Below are 17,564 nucleotides of genomic sequence, written 5' to 3'. Positions count from 1 at the left end.
CAAATGCCTATATTGCATATGCAGGTGTTTTGCATTTTTTAAAGAACAAAAACAAAGCAAAAAAACAGAACCTCATAGCTGTCATCTCCTTCCTCTCCTATTTCAAGAGATTACTGAATGTGAAGAGCATATTGAGAGAAGTTGTACTGCACAATCTGGGATGGTAGGTAAGACAGAAGGAAAGGCACCAAGGTCAGTCTCAGAAGGAATCAGAAAAGTGGTTACCTTGTATGAGAAGGAGATATACCAGGGTAACCTCAAAGCAGGTGCTTTTCTCAGGGCATTATTAAAATGTGCATGGTAAGGACCAGATTCAAGTAGCAGAGTCACCTTAGAAGAAACAGGGCTACTGAGTTGCACTAAGAAAACTGTGCTTTGTGCAGCCCGGGGGGCCCAGTGGTTTGGCGCTGCCTTGGGCCCAGGGCGTGATCCTGGAGACCCAGGCATGAAGCCTGCTTCTCCCTCGGCCTGTGTCTCTGTCTCTCTCTGTCTCTCATGAATAAATAAAATCTGAAAAGAAAAGAAAGAAAAGAAAAGAAAAGAAAAGAAAAGAAAAGAAAAGAAAAGAAAAGAAAAGAAAAGAAAAGAAAAAAGAAAAGAAAAAAGAAAGAAAAGAAAACTGTGCTTTGATAGAACAGAGGTTCAGTAAAGGAGCATGTGGACCAGAAAGCTGGATTCTATTTCCCTATGATCTATGAGCCCAAGAAATGGTTCCTTGCACAATCTAGATCTCAACCTCCTTAACATCCCAAATATATCTGAAAAATAAATATTCACCTTTTCAAACAGTTCAGAAACTAAAAACAATGAATATGGCCCTCTTAGCACCTATCTTATTTATATGCAGCTGCTTATTAGGTAAGACATAAAGCTCTGGAATTTAAGTCTGAAAAATCCATGCCTAAGGGCAACTTGTCTCCTTTGTCATCTTGCACAAGTAACCATTTTCTGAGCTTCAGATTCCTCATCTGTAAAATGGGAATTACAACACTGCCTGCCACACCTACTTCAAGAATCAGAACGGCAATTCACACAGGGGAAGGCCTATGTGGGAATTTTTAAACAGCGAAGGACCATACAAATGTTGGTTGCTACCTTAGGTGGGGCACTATTATAAGCCTTAAGAAAACAAACAAAAAACCCCAAACCAAACCAACCAACCCTAGATACAGATAGGATGACGAGAAGAGAAGGTCCTTCCACCCGAAAGAGGTCTGCAGACATGGTGAGGAATGCTTTTAGAGTACCTAATGCATTCAGGGAAGTGCTACAGCACAGAATTGAACTGTTACCAAGAAGTGGATTCTCAGGCAGCTCCGGTGGAGCGTCTGCCTGCGGCCCAGGGCGTGACCCCGGTCCCGGGATGCAGTCCCAGGCCGGGCTCTCCGCAGGGAGCCTGCTTCTCCCTCTGCCTGTGTCTCTGCCTCTCTCTCTACGTGGGTCTCATGAATAAATAAAGAAAATATTTTTTAAAAAGTGGATTCTCACGCCAACACGCTCACTTTGTACACAAAGCAGAAAAAGACAAGCGGGAAAGATCAGGCGGGTGTGCGGCCCCCAGCTCCCAGGTGCGTGAAGTCCCACCTGGGGGGCGGCTCGGCGGCCGCAGGTGCGGGGAGCGCTGCGCGGGGAGGGAAAGTGTCACCGCTGCGCCCCGCGCTGCTGGGCGACCGCCACCCACGCGACACAGCCACGCACACGGCATCTGAGTTCTATTTAAAAAAAGAGAGGGAAAGGGAAGGGGAAAGGGGAAAGGGGAAAGGGGAAAGGGAAGGGGAAAGGGGAAAGGGAAGGGGAAAGGGGAAAGGGGAAAGGGGAAAGGGGAAAGGGAAAGGGGAAAGGGGAAAGGGAAGGGGAAAGGGGAAAGGGAAGGGGAAAGGGGAAAGGGGAAAGGGGAAAGGGGAAAGGGAAAGGGGAAAGGGGAAAGGGAAGCCAGCGAGCAGAGAAGAGCAGAGCGGAGCATCCCCCAAGCTCCGAGCGAGCGTCCGGCCTCCCAAGGCGGCGGGGTCCGCGTCCTGCAAGCCCGCACAGGTCTGCGTCCCCCCGCGCCGCCGGCCGCCCCACGGGGTCGCGCCCCCACACGCGGATTCTCCCGGACGCGCCGGACGAACGCCCCTGGCCGGGCTACGTGCGGGGCCGTGGGGCCGTGCGGCCGGGGCGGGTCGGCGGGGTCCACGACTCGAGCAGGGAGGGGGGGGCTCTACCCCGCAGGTAGAGACCCCGAGGTCGGAAGGACCTGGCTTCGCTGGGGAAGCGGCCGAGAACCACGCCGACCCGGGCGCCCGGCGGCCGCAGGGAGAGACCCGGGTACCCAGGTGCCCGCAGTAGAGACCCGGGTGCCCAGGTGGCCCGCAGTAGAGACCCGGGTGCCCAGGCGGCCGTAGATAGAGACCTGGGCGCCCAGGTGGCTGCCGATAGAGACCCGGGTGCCCAGGTGGCCCGCAGTAGAGACCTGGGCGCCCAGGTGGCCGCAGATAGAGACCCGGGTGCCCAGGTGCCCGCAGATAGAGACCCGGGTGCCCAGGTGCCCGCAGGTAGAGACCCGGGTGCCCAGGTGCCCGCAGGTAGAGACCCGGGTGCCCAGGTGCCCGCAGGTAGAGACCCGGGTGCCCAGGTGCCCGCAGGTAGAGACCCGGGTGCCCAGGTGGCCGCAGATAGAGACCCGGGCGCCCAGGTGCCCAGGTGCCCGTAGATAGAGACCCGGGTGCCCAGGTGGCCACAGGGAGAGACCCGGGGGTGCCCGGGTGCCCGTGCTGGGCGGCCGCAGGGTCGCGGGCTGGCCGCGGGCTGGTCGCGGCTCCCCGCAGGCGCTCACCTGGTGCAGGGCTGTCAAGCCGTCCACGTTGACCGTGTTGATGTCGGCGCCCCTGGCCAGCAGCTTCTTCACCTCGTCGGTGTCCCCGCTGGAGCAGGCGGCCAGGAAGACGGCTCCGTCCTCGAAGCGGACCCGGGGGCTCCCGCGACGCGGCTGCGGCTGCCGCCCCGCGCCTCGCCGCTCCGCGGGCTCCTGCTCCGTCAGCGAGCCCCGCCAGCGCCGAAGCTGCTCAGCCCGCCGCATTCGCGCCGACTCGGCCCGCTTCCCGCCCAGGTGCTCCAGCTCCGCCATGGCTCCGGCCTCCGCGGCTGCGGCTCGAACCACCCCCCGGGACTGAGCGCGGCTCCCGCGGCGCGCCTCAGCCGGGAGCAGAAGGCGGAGACCCCCGCGCCGCCATCTTTACTCCTCCCGCCAGGAGCACCGCCCGCACGCGCCTCCGGCCTCAACACGCAGGCGCTGCCCGAGCCCCGGGTCATCACGGGACTTGTAGTGAGACGCGGACCCCAAGGGCACCCCGGGGCCTTGAGGGAACTACAAATCCCTGGATGCACCAGGAAGGAGGCGAGGACCGGCTGCCCCCTACTTCGCCGCGGGACCCAGAGGGGTCACCTTTGCCCTAAAGCTGGAACTGGGTCCCGGGCCGGCGTCCGCCTCGTCAAGCATGTCGGGAGTTGTAGTTTATTCCTGTGGCGACGGCCGCCTAATCCGGGCTCCCTAAAGATCGCATCAGGGCTTCCAAGTGGAGAAGCAGAAGAAATTATCTCGACTTTCTGTTGGTGAAAACCAGACAGAAAGTACTCGAAACACTCAAATCTATGCCCTGATTCTAAATCTAGAGTTTCCTTCACGTTATAACACATAATACAGTAATGTCTATTAATCACAGTGAATGTAAATGAATGTGCACGGGGAGGCGGAGCAGTGTTACATATGACACATACATTCTTTCAACCAGACAGGTATATTCTAGGCCCTAAAAGGATCCAGGGAAGGATGCATCCAACCGTGGTGCAAAGAACGTGAGCTCTCATTTCAAAGTGAATTCACATCCCTCAACAAGTTACTTGATTTCCCTGAGCCTCTTTCCTTATTTGTAAGGTGGGAATAATACTTCACAAATAGTCCTTGGATTCAATACTACGTGCAGGGCTACCTAGTACTAGGCACACAATCAGTTCATGATAAATATTAATTTCTCTTCTTTCTCCCTCCTCCTTCACTACTACCCTTTTCACGGATCTTAAATGCTTAGGAGAGTGGATGCCTTATCTTTCGTGATTCCCGCCAAGACAATTATGGGGCATACTAAACTCCTAAGGCAACGAACAGGACATTTTCATATTTAAAGTGATTATAAAATCTGTATAATTGATTTAATACCTTAGACACCCCCCCGCCCCCCCGCCCCAGCTTTAGCCCTGGACATAATATAATTAAATGTGCTGTCCATAGTGAAAGAGAACACATACAATTATTAGGTTCTGTAAGTTTTCAAATACTCTTATGTTTAAAATTTTTCATTAAAAAACATTACAAAAGTGATGAGGACATTGTAAAGGAAAACTTTATTATATTCCATTGTGAACATTTGTGGGGTGACTCAACTTCCCCTAGATGAACTGAGAATTAAATGGAAAACAATATGCAAATGCAAAGTATTATGTTTAAGAATATGATGTCCATCCACAATATGCTCTTATTTGGTATTCTTAAGTACTTTGTAAATACTAATTTTCTTACTACAGCATCTTTGTGAACAATGAAAAACAATGTGCAAGAAAATAATCAAGATGTGGGGGCACCTGGGTGGCTTACTCAGTTAAGTGTCTGACTCTTGATTTCAGCTCAGGTTATGATCTCAGGCTTGTGAGATCCAGCCCCTCATTGGGCTTTGCACTCCATGTGGAGCCTGTTCAAGATTCTCTCTCTCCCTCTCCTTCTGCCCCTCACCCTCTACTTCTTCTTCCTCCTTAAAAAAAGGGGGGGGGGGGGAGAATCAAGATGCAACAAAATATACCTAATATAGTTTCATTTTCCTTGCTATTGTGCAATAATTTAGTCACTATAGAACCTGTCACCCCTATTGCAATTAAAAATTCTGTATGAGGGGGATCCCTGGGTGGCGCAGCGGTTTGGCGCCTGCCTTTGGCCCAGGGCGCGATCCTGGAGACCCGGGATCGAATCCCACGTCAGGCTCCCGGTGCATGGAGCCTGCTTCTCCCTCTGCCTGTGTCTCCGCCTCTCTCCCTCTCTCTCTGTGTGACTATCATAAATAAAGAAAAAAAAAAATTTAAAAATTCTGTATGAGATTTACTTTGTAACTTGTCAAGATGGAAACTCTTCTATTCCAACTCAGCCTCTTGCGGATAAAATTGCCCACAAGCTCTCAAATAGAACTCTCTCTATAGGATAAAAGATATCAGATAGGAAAGAATACCTAGCTATAAGCTTAACTGGCTTCAAGAAACCATCATCAGCTAAACATTGCCAATCTAGATGGTAGACAAAAAAAGTAAAGAGCGGCAAGGTTTTGGCATAAACAAACTGCTGAAATCTCAGGAAGCACATCTCTGACAGCAATCCACATTTACCATTTTAATATTACGTTTCTGAAACACAGTAGCTCCTCAAAAAAATAAAGTATGTATAATTGAACTGTATATTTTACTGACAATGGTTTTCTAATAAGAATTTTTAAAACGTATTTTGGTAATCTCTATCCCCAAAATTAGACTAGAATTTTTCTTTTAAAGATTTTACTTCTTTATTCATGAGGCACACAAAGAGGCAAAGACACAGGCAGAGGGAGAAGCAGGCTCCATGCATGTGGGACTCAATCCCCAGATCCGAGATCACGCCCTGAGCCAAAGGCAGAGGCTTAACCACTGACCCACTCAGGTGTCCCTCTAATGTTTTAACTGGAGTAAAATTTTCAATCTCCTTGATCAATAATCAAGGAGATCAATAATGTTACATTTCTTTTGGCTGTATTATTTTCACATTCAGAATCAGGGAAGAACTATCTGGCTACAATTGTATAAATAAGCTAACATTGGCCAAGTCCAAGTTAAATCCTTCCGTTCTTGAGATAAATTTAAATAGGGAGAATTCAGCCTCTGTACTAGGAATTCCAGGAAACACTTCCTTACTATATCTAATTTATTTGCTTTTTTTCTCCTCTGAGGTTGTTAGAGTATAATACCCCCCTTTTGTTTTTTTAAAGATTTTATTTATTTATTCATAGACACAGAGAGAGGCGCAGAGACACAGGCAGAGGGAGAGGGAGAAGCAGGCTCCATGCAGGGAGCCGGTCGTGGGACTCGACCCCGCGTCTCCAGGATCACACCCTGGGCTGCAGGCGGCGCCAAACCGCTGCGCCACCGGGGCTGCCCTATAACGCTTTTTGGAGACTGTCCTAGGTTCCTTGGATAATTTAAGTACATAGTTACCTGAAAGGAGAGGAATGTATCTTCAGCTATGTCATTACAAAAAGCAGTAATAATTATTATAATCTGAGTAATTTAACTGGCTCAACCAAAAAAAAAAAAAAAGTTATGCCACGAAAAAAATAAAATTAATTTGTGTATAATGGCTCAAAAAGTTTTTCAAAATTAAAGTCGCATAAGTTTTTCTCAGAAGTATCTTCCCTAAAACAGGACTTTCTGAGAGTAAACTTTATATAATCAGCCCATTAAACAAACAAGACAGTTTAGGTTTACTAAACAGTCTATACTAAAGTCTTCTATACCCAAATGAGTAAATCCTGACAATCCTATATATAAATAAAATATAACTTTTGTGCTTTTCAAGGTACTAAGTGAGCCAGGCATGATGCATATAGATTCTTGTGTAAAGAAACTTTTGTTAAATATTTCCCCACACATACACTTAAGAAATAAATCACAATATTAGAATGCTCCCTTCTTAAAAGCAAGGACACCTGCACATGGGTAACGAAAGCTTTTCAGCCTGCCCTCTATTCTCGCCAGTTAACAGACCTCCCTCTGGTGGTCAAATGGAAACTGCACATTTAGCCCGAGAGTTTTTTACCTTTTCTTTTCTTTCTTTTTTTTTTTTAAGATTTTATTTATTTATTCATGAGAGACACAGTGAGAGAGAGAGAGAGAGAAGCAGAGACACAGGCAGAGGGAGAAGCAGGCTCCATGCAGGGAGCCCCACGTGGGATTCGATCCCAAGACTCCAGGATCACACCCTGGGCTGAAGGCGGTGCTAAACCGCTGAGCCACGGGGGCTGCCCTACCTTTTTTTCTTTTATTCGATCCTTTGTTTGGTTGCCAAAATTACTGTCATTTGCTTGTTTTATGATACCATCTCGCCTTTCCACCAGACTCAGCACAGCTGCTGCTCTTTTCCAAGAGGCATTTTAAAGGCTCGTTTCTCAGAGAGCCACCAGAACTGGAATCAAAATACAACTGCATTTGGGGGTAAGCAAGAAAATAAAGGAGGCGTCGAAGGAGTAAAAACAAAGTAGTAAAACAAGCGGCTGGCTCCTGATTTACAACAGAAGACACTCGAGGACGAGTAAATACGAGCGAGAAATGCCAAGCCCCAGCAGCTAACTGCAGGTTGGATGGGCCGGTCCCCGGATTCCTCTGGTCTGCAACGCACAAGCTCCCCTAGTTGAGTCGTTCTTACAGCCAACGTGCGGCCCCCGAGGTGGAGGCGTGGACGCGGGGCCGGTCAACGCGTGGGTCTCGGCAGGGCAGGTCCCGCACCTGCGGCGGGCTCGGGCTCGGGCTCGGGCTCGGGCTCGGTGCTGCGGACCACATGCAGAACCCAGGGCAGGGGCCGAGCCACCCTGGTCTGCACGGTCAGGCGCCCCGGACGTTGCTCCTATAGGTCACCGGGGCTCCGAAGCCACACAGGGAGCGGAGAGCAGAGAGCTGAGGGTGGGGGGCGCCCAGTGACCCCCAAGGCCAGGCGACCTCCAGATGACCTCAAGGCGACCTCCAGATGACCTCCAGATGACCTCTCGATTCAGGCCGGGCCCCGCTCGGGCGCTCACGGAGCCGGGACCGAGCAGTCCAGGCGGGCCTGGCGTCACCCGGCGCTTCCTCCGCCAGGCCCGCGCACCCGAGTCGGGAGGAGCCCGCGGAGCGGCCCATCGGCCTGTTCTGCCCCTCGGGGCTCTGCTGCGGCGATGCTTACCCGGGCGCATCGTGCGCCCCTTTCCCTGCCGCCCGCCGGTGTGTCCTCCGACGCCGCAAACCCGCCAGGCGGAGGCCCTGCGGCAGCGCGGAGTCCCGGTCCCGTCACTGCTCCCCCGGGGGCGGGCTGCAGCGGCTCCCAGCTCCGGCGGCGGCGGCGCCACCGCCAGACCCCGCGGGGCCCGCGCCCCACCCGCAGCTCCCCGGACGGGCGCACGGCGACGCGCGCTCCGATTTGAAAGTGGCGGGAGCGGAAGCCCGCCCGGAGCGCTGGCCAATGGGAGGCGTCGCCCCGCCCCCGGGGCTCGCCGCGGCCAATCGGAAGCCCCCAGGGGTCCCCGGGGGCGGGGCGACGCCAACCGCCGTGGCGCGCAAGGTGCGTCGGGAGGCGGGAGGCGGGGCGCGCAGGTGAGCGGGACCTGTGGGGTCGGCGGCGAGCGCGGGGCCCCCGGCGGGCGCCGTCCATCCCGAGGTGGAGACGGGAGGAGGTAAAGCGTGGCCGCCCCGGGGCCTGTAGCCGCGCGCGGAGGAGCCGCCGGCGGGGACTATCAGCTCCGGGTGCCCGTGACCGGAGGGGACCTGGGGGGAGGGGCGGGGCTCCGCGGGCGCGTCGGCCTCGGGCGTGACCCGGGGTCGCGGGGTCGAGCCCCGCGTCGGGCCCCCGCGGGGACCCTGCCCCCACCCCGTCCCGGCCTGCGTCTCTTGCAAGTGAATGAATAGAATCTTAAAAAAGAGGGGAAAAAAGCACCCCCGGGGCTGAGGGTTGGGCAGCGTCACGGGGGGGGAGGGGCAGCCCGCGGCGTCTGCAGGGGTGAAGGGGGAGAGACCGCGCGGGTGCGGGGGGGGGGGCGGGGGCTGGACCGCGGAGAGGCCCCGCGAGCGCCCCCCGCCGGCCGTGTTGGCGGGAGACCTGGGCCTGCCCCGCCCGCCGCCCCCCCGCCTCCCTGCCCCCCCCTCCCCTGCCTGTGGTCGCTGTCTCAGGACCCGCCCACCGGGGAGAGCAGCGCGCATCCGTGCACCTCGAGGCTAATTATCCAGGGAAGCGCCGGCCTCGAAACCGATGGCCTTATGGGCCCACGCCTAGGGATCTCGACCGACTTGAAAGATTGCTACAGTCTGAGTCTCTTTCGCAGTCTGCTGTTTTTAAAAGATTTTATTTATTTTTTTATTCATGAGACACAGAGAGAGAGAGAGGGGCAGAGACCCAGGCAGAGGGAGAAGCAGGCTCCCTGCAGGGAGTGGATGCGGGACTCGATCTCAGGACCCCGGGGTCATGCCCTGGGCTGCAGGCAGGTGCTCAACCCCTGAGCCTCCCCCCCCCCGCCCCCACCGGGCGTCCCAGGTAGAAATAGCTAAACAGGGAATGTATGGGATTAAAATTAAAAATTTTACTGTAGTTGTACAAGTTAATCAGTCGGCCTTTTAATGTTTAAGTCTTTGTGAACGAGCCTGGAATAAATCAGCACATCTAAGCCCCACCGAGTCTGCGTTTCCTGCCAAGTTGAATTTAAGTTCACAAAACTGAGAACCAGATCCCGAGATGTATGTATGTATTTTAGGGGGTGATTCTTTTATTTTATTTTTTATTTTTTTATTTTTTTTTTATGATAGTCACAGAGAGAGAGAGAGGCAGAGACACAGGCAGAGGGAGAAGCAGGCTCCATGCACCGGGAGCCCGACGTGGGACTCGATCCTGGGTCTCCAGGATCACGCCCTGGGCCAAAGACAGGCGCTAAACCGCTGCGCCACCCAGGGATCCCTTAGGGGGTGGTTCTTAAACATATGCGGAAGAGCAGAGGATCAAGAATAACCAAGACATTCCAGAAGAAAAAGAATAAGGTGGAGGAACTCACGTTACTATATATCAAGTCTTATTGATATATATCAATAATTGATATAGATATCAAGGCTTATTAATAAGCTACAGTTAATTCAAACAGTGAGGTATTGGCTCAAAGATAATCCAGTTGTGAGCAGTGGAACAAATGGAAGAATCCCGAAACAGATCCACACACACATATATGCAAATTTTAGTTCATGACCGGATCAGTGGGGAAAGGATGGCCCTTCCAATAAAAAGGACTAGGAGACTCGCTTATTCATATGGAGGAAAAGATCCAGAATTGACCTCTGCCTCACGCTACGCACAAAAATCGATTCCTACTACATTAAAGACTTACGTTTGTAAAACATTTAGAAGATGTAGGCAAATACCTAAGTTTGGGGGTAAGGAAAACTAATACATAAAAACATAAGTGTAAAGGAAAAGATTTTAAGATTATATTAAAGTTAATAGGTGTGTGTCTGTCAAAAGATACAAATAAAGTGGAAAGACAAAGCCACAGACTGGGAGGTAGAATACGTAACTCATAATATCAAAAGATCGGTGTCGGGGCGCCTAGGTGGCTCAGTGGTTTAGCGCCTGCCTTTGCCCCAGTGTGTGACCCCGGGGTCCCAGGATCGAGTCCCACGTGGGGCTCCCTGCATGGAGCCTGCTTCTCCCTCTGCCTGTGTCTCTGCCTCTCTCTCTGTGTCTCTCATGAATAAATAAATAAAATTCAAAAAAAAAGAAAAGATCAGTGTCCTTTGAGCAGCAGCTAGAGGGAGAACTAGAATTACGAAGGGTGTTGAGTGTGTGTCGGTGTGGGTGTTAGATGAGAGAGATTTTGAGCGTATTTGAATGTTGGTGGGGAAAGGATTGGAAATTCTAAAGAATCGGGAGGATGTGGAAGAGAGAACCTCAGACATGTAGCATTCACTTAGAAATATCTCAGAGTGAGACTGTTTCCATGATTTTCATTCCCTTCTCACAAAGCATGTATCGACTCCCTTCCACAGCTAATACCTGTTAAGCCCTTTCTATGCCAGGCATACTGAGGATGCAGTGGGGAGCAAAATTAGAGCCCGGCTCCACTTCGTGAGTTTGTAATTCATCAGTGGAAACAGACGTTAATTGAAAACTTGTAGTGTTTTTATTGTTCGTAGAACGCTTTGCATTTTTTACCCTTTATTTTGAAAATTTGCTTGAATAGATAGCAGGAAGGAAATGGGAAAAACTCAGATTCCTTTCTCAGAATAGGGATTAATATGAAGAATGTGTTTTGTTTTTCACTAAATTGAAGCCATGTGCTAAAAACTCAAGTTACCATTGCTGCCTATTTCACGGTTGCCCCTTTTCTCCCTAGTGAATCCCAACCAGCTTCTAGTGCGGTACAGTGAACTGCGTGTGTTCCTTCTACTTGGGGACCATGCAGAGAGCTTCACGTCTAAAGAGAGAGCTGAACTTGTTAGCCACAGAGCCACCCCCAGGCATCACTTGCTGGCAAGATAACGACCAAATGGACGATCTGCGAGCTCGTAGGTATCATGTCGTGCCTATGACCACCCTATTAAAGATTATGCTGAAATCTAAACCTTTGTATATTCTAAAGTAGGGGAACGGTGGCAAGGTCAGAGTGCCACACTGTCCTTCTAAACCTAATTTGTTTGTATAAAAGGTTTGCTTGACGTTTCTTCTTTGGCCTTTTATTATACCTTTTGTTGATTCGTAGCTGAGATTTTGGGCATCAGCTCTGAAGGAGTGTTTAGACTAAAGATGACCCTCTCAAATGACTGTGAGGCCAGCAGGAAACATAAATAATTAGAATGCTGTGGTACAGACAAAACAAGTCTGCAGCTTATATCTGACTTGTGGTCAGTATCGTCCAACTTCTGTTAATCTTGTCCTTTGTTTGACACTGTCAGCTTTTGGGGTACATTAGTGCATTGCATGAGAGCTTGTTAAAGCCCTGAGAGACTTCTTGTCCTGGACCCAGCTTTTCTTTAGGACCTCAGACTTTGTTAGTACTGTTTGGTGTGGTCATTCACATCATCCGATTACCTCTTCATTTCTTCTTTTCTTCTTTTAAGAAATATTAGGTGCGGCTGACACACCTTACGAAAAAGGTGTTTTCAAGCTGGAAGTTACCATTCCTGAGAGGTTAGTGTGCATTAGTTTTTGTTTTGTTTTGCTTCAGAGAGAGAGCACATGCAGAGTGGGGCAGGGGCAGAGGGAAAAGGGAGAATCTTAAGCAGGCTCTACGCCCAGTGTGGGGCTTGATCTCAACGACCCTGATCCAAAATCAAGATCAGCTGATCAGGTCATGACCTGAGCGGAAATTGAGTTGCACACTTAATGGACTGAGCCACCCAGGCACCCAGAGTGAATTAGATTCTAAACTTAGAGGGTAAAGTATGATTATTGGAAGATAGAGTAATGTAGTAGAATGTTAAATGTAGGAGTTAAAGGTCCTAGGTTTTTTTTATTATTTTTTTTTTAATTTTTTTTTTTAAATTTTTTATTTATTTATGATAGTCACAGAGAGAGAGAGAGAGGCAGAGACACAGGCGGAGGGAGAAGCAGGCTCCATGCACCGGGAGCCCGACGTGGGATTCGATCCCGGGTCTCCAGGATCGCGCCCTGGGCCAAAGGCAGGCGCCAAACCCCTGGGCCAAAGGCAGGCGCCAAACCCCTGCGCCACCCAGGGATCCCAGGTCCTAGGTTTTAATCCTAGTCTTACCATAATCTAATGTGACCTTGGGCAAGTTAGTTTAATCTCTCTGGAGTTCAAATTCCATCTCTAAAAATGGACTAGATCATATCTAAGGCCCCTCTTTTCTTCCCCTTGTCGTACTGTCAGCAGTCTGAGTTGGATTTCACACCTGAAGGCATCTCAACTGATACACTGGGTTATCCAGGAACCCCCAAATCTTGCTTAAGTATGCATGAGCATAGGACAAAAGACTGGAATAAAATCATTTCTGGGCCTTAAGAAGAAAACTAATTTTGAAAAATGGGTTCAAGGATTCTGGAGAAGTTGGAAGTTGATGAAGTGGGGGAAACAAAAGAAATTTGTATTTTCAGTTTATGCCATCATGTCGTTACTGGATTTCTTCATTGCTAAGAGACACATAAAATTGATAATTTAAACCATTTTTTTAAGTGTTTGGTTCAGTGGAATTAAGTACAGTTGTACTGTATGCACCTGTCACCATAGTCCATCCCCAAAACCTTCATATTCCCAGACTGAAACTCCATACCCATTCAACAGTAACTTGCTCCCCTTCTCCCAGCACCTGGCAACCACCGTCTACTTTCTGTCTCTCTGTTAATTCAGGTCTCCTCTAGTTCTCATCAGGGGAGTTGTAGTTGTGGTTTTGTGCAGAATGGGGAAAGGAAAAAATGAATGTGTAACTGTCAATATGTAGATGTCTATTCACCAGGTCAGATGCTGGCCAAACTTGTTAAAGTAGCTTAATAATCATGTGATATGTCAGTTCAGAAAATAGACTGGAAATTTTCCAAAGCTTGAGTCTCACTAAAAAGGCATAATAACTGAATGCATTGGGGGGGGCGCCAGGGTGGTTCAGTTGGTTAAGTGTCTGACTCTTGATTTTGGCTCAGGTCATGATCCCAGGGTTGTGGGATTGAGCCCTACATGGGCTCTGTGCTCATCGGGGTGGGGGTGGGGGGGTCTGCTTAAGATTCTTCCTCTCTTACCCCTCCCCCCCACATGGGCGCGCTTGCTCGCGTGCTCTCTCTCTCAGATGAATAAATCTTTAAAAAAAAAAGAAACAAATGCAATGTATAAATCTTAATTGGATCCTGTTTTTCAGAACCTATCTAAAAAAAACTGGGTGGGGGGCAAATGAAATCTAAAGAGCAAATGATACTGGGGAATAAATTTTTGATTTTTTCATAGGTATACTGATAATATTGCTGATATATAGGAGAATGACTTTTCTCTTGGGAGATATGTGCTGAAGTATTTAGAGGTTAAAGTGGTTGATCTAGGTGGTGGGTACAGGAGTGTTCTTAATGCTGTTATTTCAACTTTTCTATTGTTTGTAAGTTTCATAATAAAAATTTGAGGAGAGAATAGGTTTGCCTCTCAAAGGCTGTCTTCCTGATTAGTCACCAGGAAGCTGTTTGTAATATGTGTATGATGAAGCAATACTTTAATAAAAATTCCCCATTGTCCTATGCTTTCAAAGGTACCCCTTTGAACCTCCTCAGATCCGATTTCTGACTCCCATCTATCATCCAAACATTGATTCTGCCGGGAGGATTTGTCTGGATGTTCTCAAATTGCCACCAAAGGTGAGCGGAGGGTCAAGGGTGGACACAGCATTCTGTGGTTCCCATCTATAAAACTTGAATTAGAGCATCACGCTCTTAGTAATACAAAAGCAGCTGCTTATCTGTCTGTGTATAGGGCGCCTGGAGACCATCTCTCAACATTGCAACTGTGTTGACTTCTATTCAGCTGCTCATGTCGGAACCCAACCCTGATGACCCGCTCATGGCAGACATAGTAAGTGTCCTCTTTTCTTCCGCAGCACAGGTCCTCCTTTCTTCATACCTCTGACTTTTCATTTGTGAGGGTAGCTGTGGCAGCTGCAACGTAACCACTGCAAATCATTTTTCTCTCCATTGACTCTTCTTTGATTTCCTCTCAGTCCTCCGAATTTAAATACAATAAGCCAGTCTTCCTCAAGAATGCCAGGCAGTGGACAGAGAAGCATGCAAGACAGAAACAGGAGGTACGGTAATTGTACAGTTCTGATTGTGCTACTGTCGTTAGTCCATTAAAAGTGTATTTATCTGTACATGTGTAAGTGGTTATTAACTTTGCCAAATTTGTACTGTACTCTAGAGTAGCTGATTGGTCTTTTTCACCTATGACAACTTTCTAAATAATTATCCAACAAAATAGCCTAGCAGCTCAACCAGCAGGAGCTATTTCCTGACAGTTGTCATCTGTTGACAACACTAGAGGGCAGGCATCATCTGCTTAGTCTTTTTTTTATATTCTTGAAGTTAGCAGGGATAGCTGAGAAGTAGCTCCGAGTCTCTCAGCTTTCTTGTTTAACACCGAGAAGGGACTATTGCAGGAATCAGGAATGAGAGAGGTTATAGGAGAGAGGGGAAAACTAACATATCTTATGGGATCGTTTGTAGAAAGGAGAAGGAAAAATCTCCCCAGTTTAAGTGGACAGAGCTTCCTCATTCAACAGTACAAATGCTAGGAAGACAAGGATTTGCATATGCTGGTTCTTGCTGGGTTACAACATCCTTCAGGTTGCATTAAGTAGCAGTTACTTGTGAAAAGAAATAAAAACTTAAAACATAGAAAGATTGAGGAAGATGCTTTTGAAGGGAATATCCTATACAACAGGCAACAAAGAAGTACTTGGAAATAATATTACAGCACTTTGTTCTCCATCCTGGTGTTAGTGTGAACCTTACATTTTACCGTGTCTGCTCCTTTTTAGGCTGATGAGGAAGAGATGCCTGATGATCTACCGGAGGCTGGTGACTCGGGAGTATGCAACACAGCACAGAAAAGGAAAGCCAGGCCCCTGGGAAGCATAGAAAAGAAATTTTGCCCTGATGCTTAGGGGCTTGTCCTGGTCATAGTTAATATATTCTTTGTTAAGATGGTCTAAGTTGCCTGTCTTTCTTGAAATTTTTCTTTGTATTTGATGACATTATCACTTTTAATATCCTATAAAACAGACCTTGTGTACTTATGTATTCTGTTCTACATTGATTCTCGGGAGGGTAGTTTGTTTTATTTAACTTGTACATACGTATTTTGAAACCTTTTAAACCTGAAAAATAAATAACCACTTAATGTTGAGTGTGTGTTTATCCTGAATGTGTGTCTGGGAGCAAACCGTCCAGAAAGCTAGATAGTAAGAATGTTAAAATATTTGGAATTGTTGTCTTTTATTTTGCCAACTCACTAACATCACTAGGGACATTGAATGTTTGACGTAGATGTAAAATAGCTGTTGGAAACAATTCAGTTACCACTAGGCTTTTAGGGATTCTAGGTTTGCGGAAGTTTTAACAGAATGTGGGGGACGCCTGGGTGGCTCAGTGGTTTAGCACCTGCCTTCAGCTCAGGATGTGATCCTGGGGTCCCGGGATTGAGTCCCGCATCAGGCTCCCTGCATGGAGCCTGCTTCTCCCTCTGCCTCTGTCTCTCATGAATAAATAAATAAAATCTTAAAAAAAAAAAAAAAAAAACCCAATGGGAGAATAAGGTAATGTGTACTTTTTTTTTTTTTTTTCAGTTTTCACTTTTTTGATTTATACAGCTGGTCAGAATTACTATGGTAATAAATATTTATTGACTACTTGTTACGTACCAAGTATTGTGCTAGTGTTTGAGAATATAATGGTGAAAAAAATCAGACATGAATAGGGATTTTTGTAATCAATTTCTATCTCTAGCCTCATTTCATGGCAAGTACTACTCTTGACAGGTGCCAAATTTGAATCTCCAATTCAGGTTTTTATAATCACGATTTTATAATCTACTTGGACTTTATTATTCTATTGAGATGGCAGAGAAAGCAGATTCGAGCAGAAATCCGTTGAAGTGGAAAGAGGCTGCCCGTGCTCAGTGAAAGACTTTGTGAGGAACGTAGATATTAGGAGTCCTGGGTAGAAAAATAAAGACTGTAATGTCCCTGTCCATATTCCAGGGTAGCAGTTTTATCGCAGTGCAGTGATTGTATATCTAGGCTGGGCACCAGGTACGTAAACTAGTACATCTCTGAACAGGCAGTTTCCACTCCTCCACCTGTGAGTCAGTTACCTCGTATCCTCGCTCACACAGCCTGCCGCAGAACACGGGTGGTATTGGACACGAGGCAAACAAAACAAGAAGTGTGAATTTATATAATCCAGTAACGACATGATGGCATAAACTGAAAATACAAATTTCTTTTGTTTCCCCCACTTCATCAACTTCCAACTTCTCCAGAATCCTTGAACCCATTTTTCAAAATTAGTTTTCTTCTTAAGGCCCAGAAATGATTTTTTTCCAGTCTTTTGTCCTATGCTCATGCATACTTAAGCCAGATTTGGGGGGTTCCTGGATAACCCAGTGTATCAGTTGAGATGCCTTCAGTTGTGAAATCCAACTCAGACTGCTGACAGTACGACAAGGACGTTCTAATGGAATAAATGGAAGGGGTAGGATGAGCATCTGGCTTGGTGTGTCCAGAGGCCCAGCGATACCAAGATGCCAGTCTTTCCACCTGCCATCCGGAGTAACCATACTCCCCGTCCAGAGTGACTCCCAGCAGCAGTCAGGACTATGTAGTTCAGGACTTTCTAATTCAAACCCAGCAGGCCGCGGAGCACAAGCTCCTGTGATTGGACCACCCTGAAGCCAGTCGCTGTGGTCAGGGAAATGCCATGTGCTGACGGAGCAGGGTCGGAAGCCAGACATGAAAGAGAAGACGGACTTGGAATAGTTGTAGGGAAGGAGCCCCTGGTATGGGCCAAACCTCCCACACAACTGACCCCTCACCAGGTCTGGGGGGCTCTACCAGCCACTTCCTCCTCTAACGCTGGTTGAAGCCATCTCCTCTGCCTTGTACTGTAGTCGCAGCCTTCCCCCGTCGCCTTGCTTCTAGCCTTGACCCTCCACCGTCTACGCTTCTCACCGCAGCAAGAATAATCTTTTGATGATGTAAAGGCCGGATTTCACTTCCCTCCTTAAAACCCCTCTGAATGGCTTCCT

General features: G+C 48.5%; 2 protein-coding genes across 9 annotated transcripts in view; one reads left to right on the top strand and one right to left on the bottom strand.

Annotated features, from left to right (window-relative positions):
* The window catches only part of PPP1R12B (protein phosphatase 1 regulatory subunit 12B), a 204,882-nt gene extending 201,658 nt beyond the window's left edge, over positions 1-3,224 (bottom strand). For all 7 annotated transcript variants that reach the window (XR_011996431.1, XM_026018025.2, XM_026018028.2 and 4 more), the window contains exon 1: positions 2,816-3,224. Coding sequence is in view for 6 of the 7 variants with exons in the window: in XM_026018025.2 (XP_025873810.1) it covers positions 2,816-3,106 (291 nt within the window). In the remaining variant the exon portion in view is untranslated. The remainder of the gene's footprint in view (positions 1-2,815) is intronic.
* Positions 3,225-8,340: 5,116 nt separating this feature from the next.
* UBE2T (ubiquitin conjugating enzyme E2 T) lies at positions 8,341-15,665 on the top strand. 2 transcript variants are annotated; one of them, XM_026017999.2, is made up of 7 exons: positions 8,341-8,391; positions 11,169-11,340; positions 11,893-11,962; positions 14,017-14,122; positions 14,238-14,336; positions 14,482-14,565; positions 15,298-15,665. In XM_026017999.2, exons 2-7 carry the CDS (start codon positions 11,232-11,234, stop codon positions 15,421-15,423), a joined length of 594 nt encoding a protein of 197 aa, XP_025873784.1. In that variant the 5' UTR covers positions 8,341-8,391; positions 11,169-11,231; the 3' UTR covers positions 15,424-15,665. The 2 variants fall into 2 exon arrangements, with proteins under 2 accessions (XP_025873784.1, XP_072589607.1); XM_072733506.1 differs by having other exon boundaries at positions 8,379-8,471.
* The last annotated feature ends 1,899 nt before the right edge of the window (positions 15,666-17,564 follow it).

Source organism: Vulpes vulpes, chromosome 13 (assembly GCF_048418805.1).
Source record: "Vulpes vulpes isolate BD-2025 chromosome 13, VulVul3, whole genome shotgun sequence".
NCBI classification, from domain to species: Eukaryota; Metazoa; Chordata; class Mammalia; order Carnivora; family Canidae; genus Vulpes; species Vulpes vulpes.
This window is presented reverse-complemented; position numbering and strand designations above follow the sequence as displayed.

Bases quoted from the DNA above. Each gene is read 5' to 3' on its own strand.
- UBE2T (XM_026017999.2), top strand. From the start codon at position 11,232: ATGCAGAGAGCTTCACGTCTAAAGAGAGAGCTGAACTTGTTAGCCACA. The intron at 14,123-14,237 runs GTGAGCGGAGGG...GTCTGTGTATAG, and splicing joins TTCTCAAATTGCCACCAAAG to GGCGCCTGGAGACCATCTCT. The intron at 14,566-15,297 runs GTACGGTAATTG...GCTCCTTTTTAG, and splicing joins ATGCAAGACAGAAACAGGAG to GCTGATGAGGAAGAGATGCC.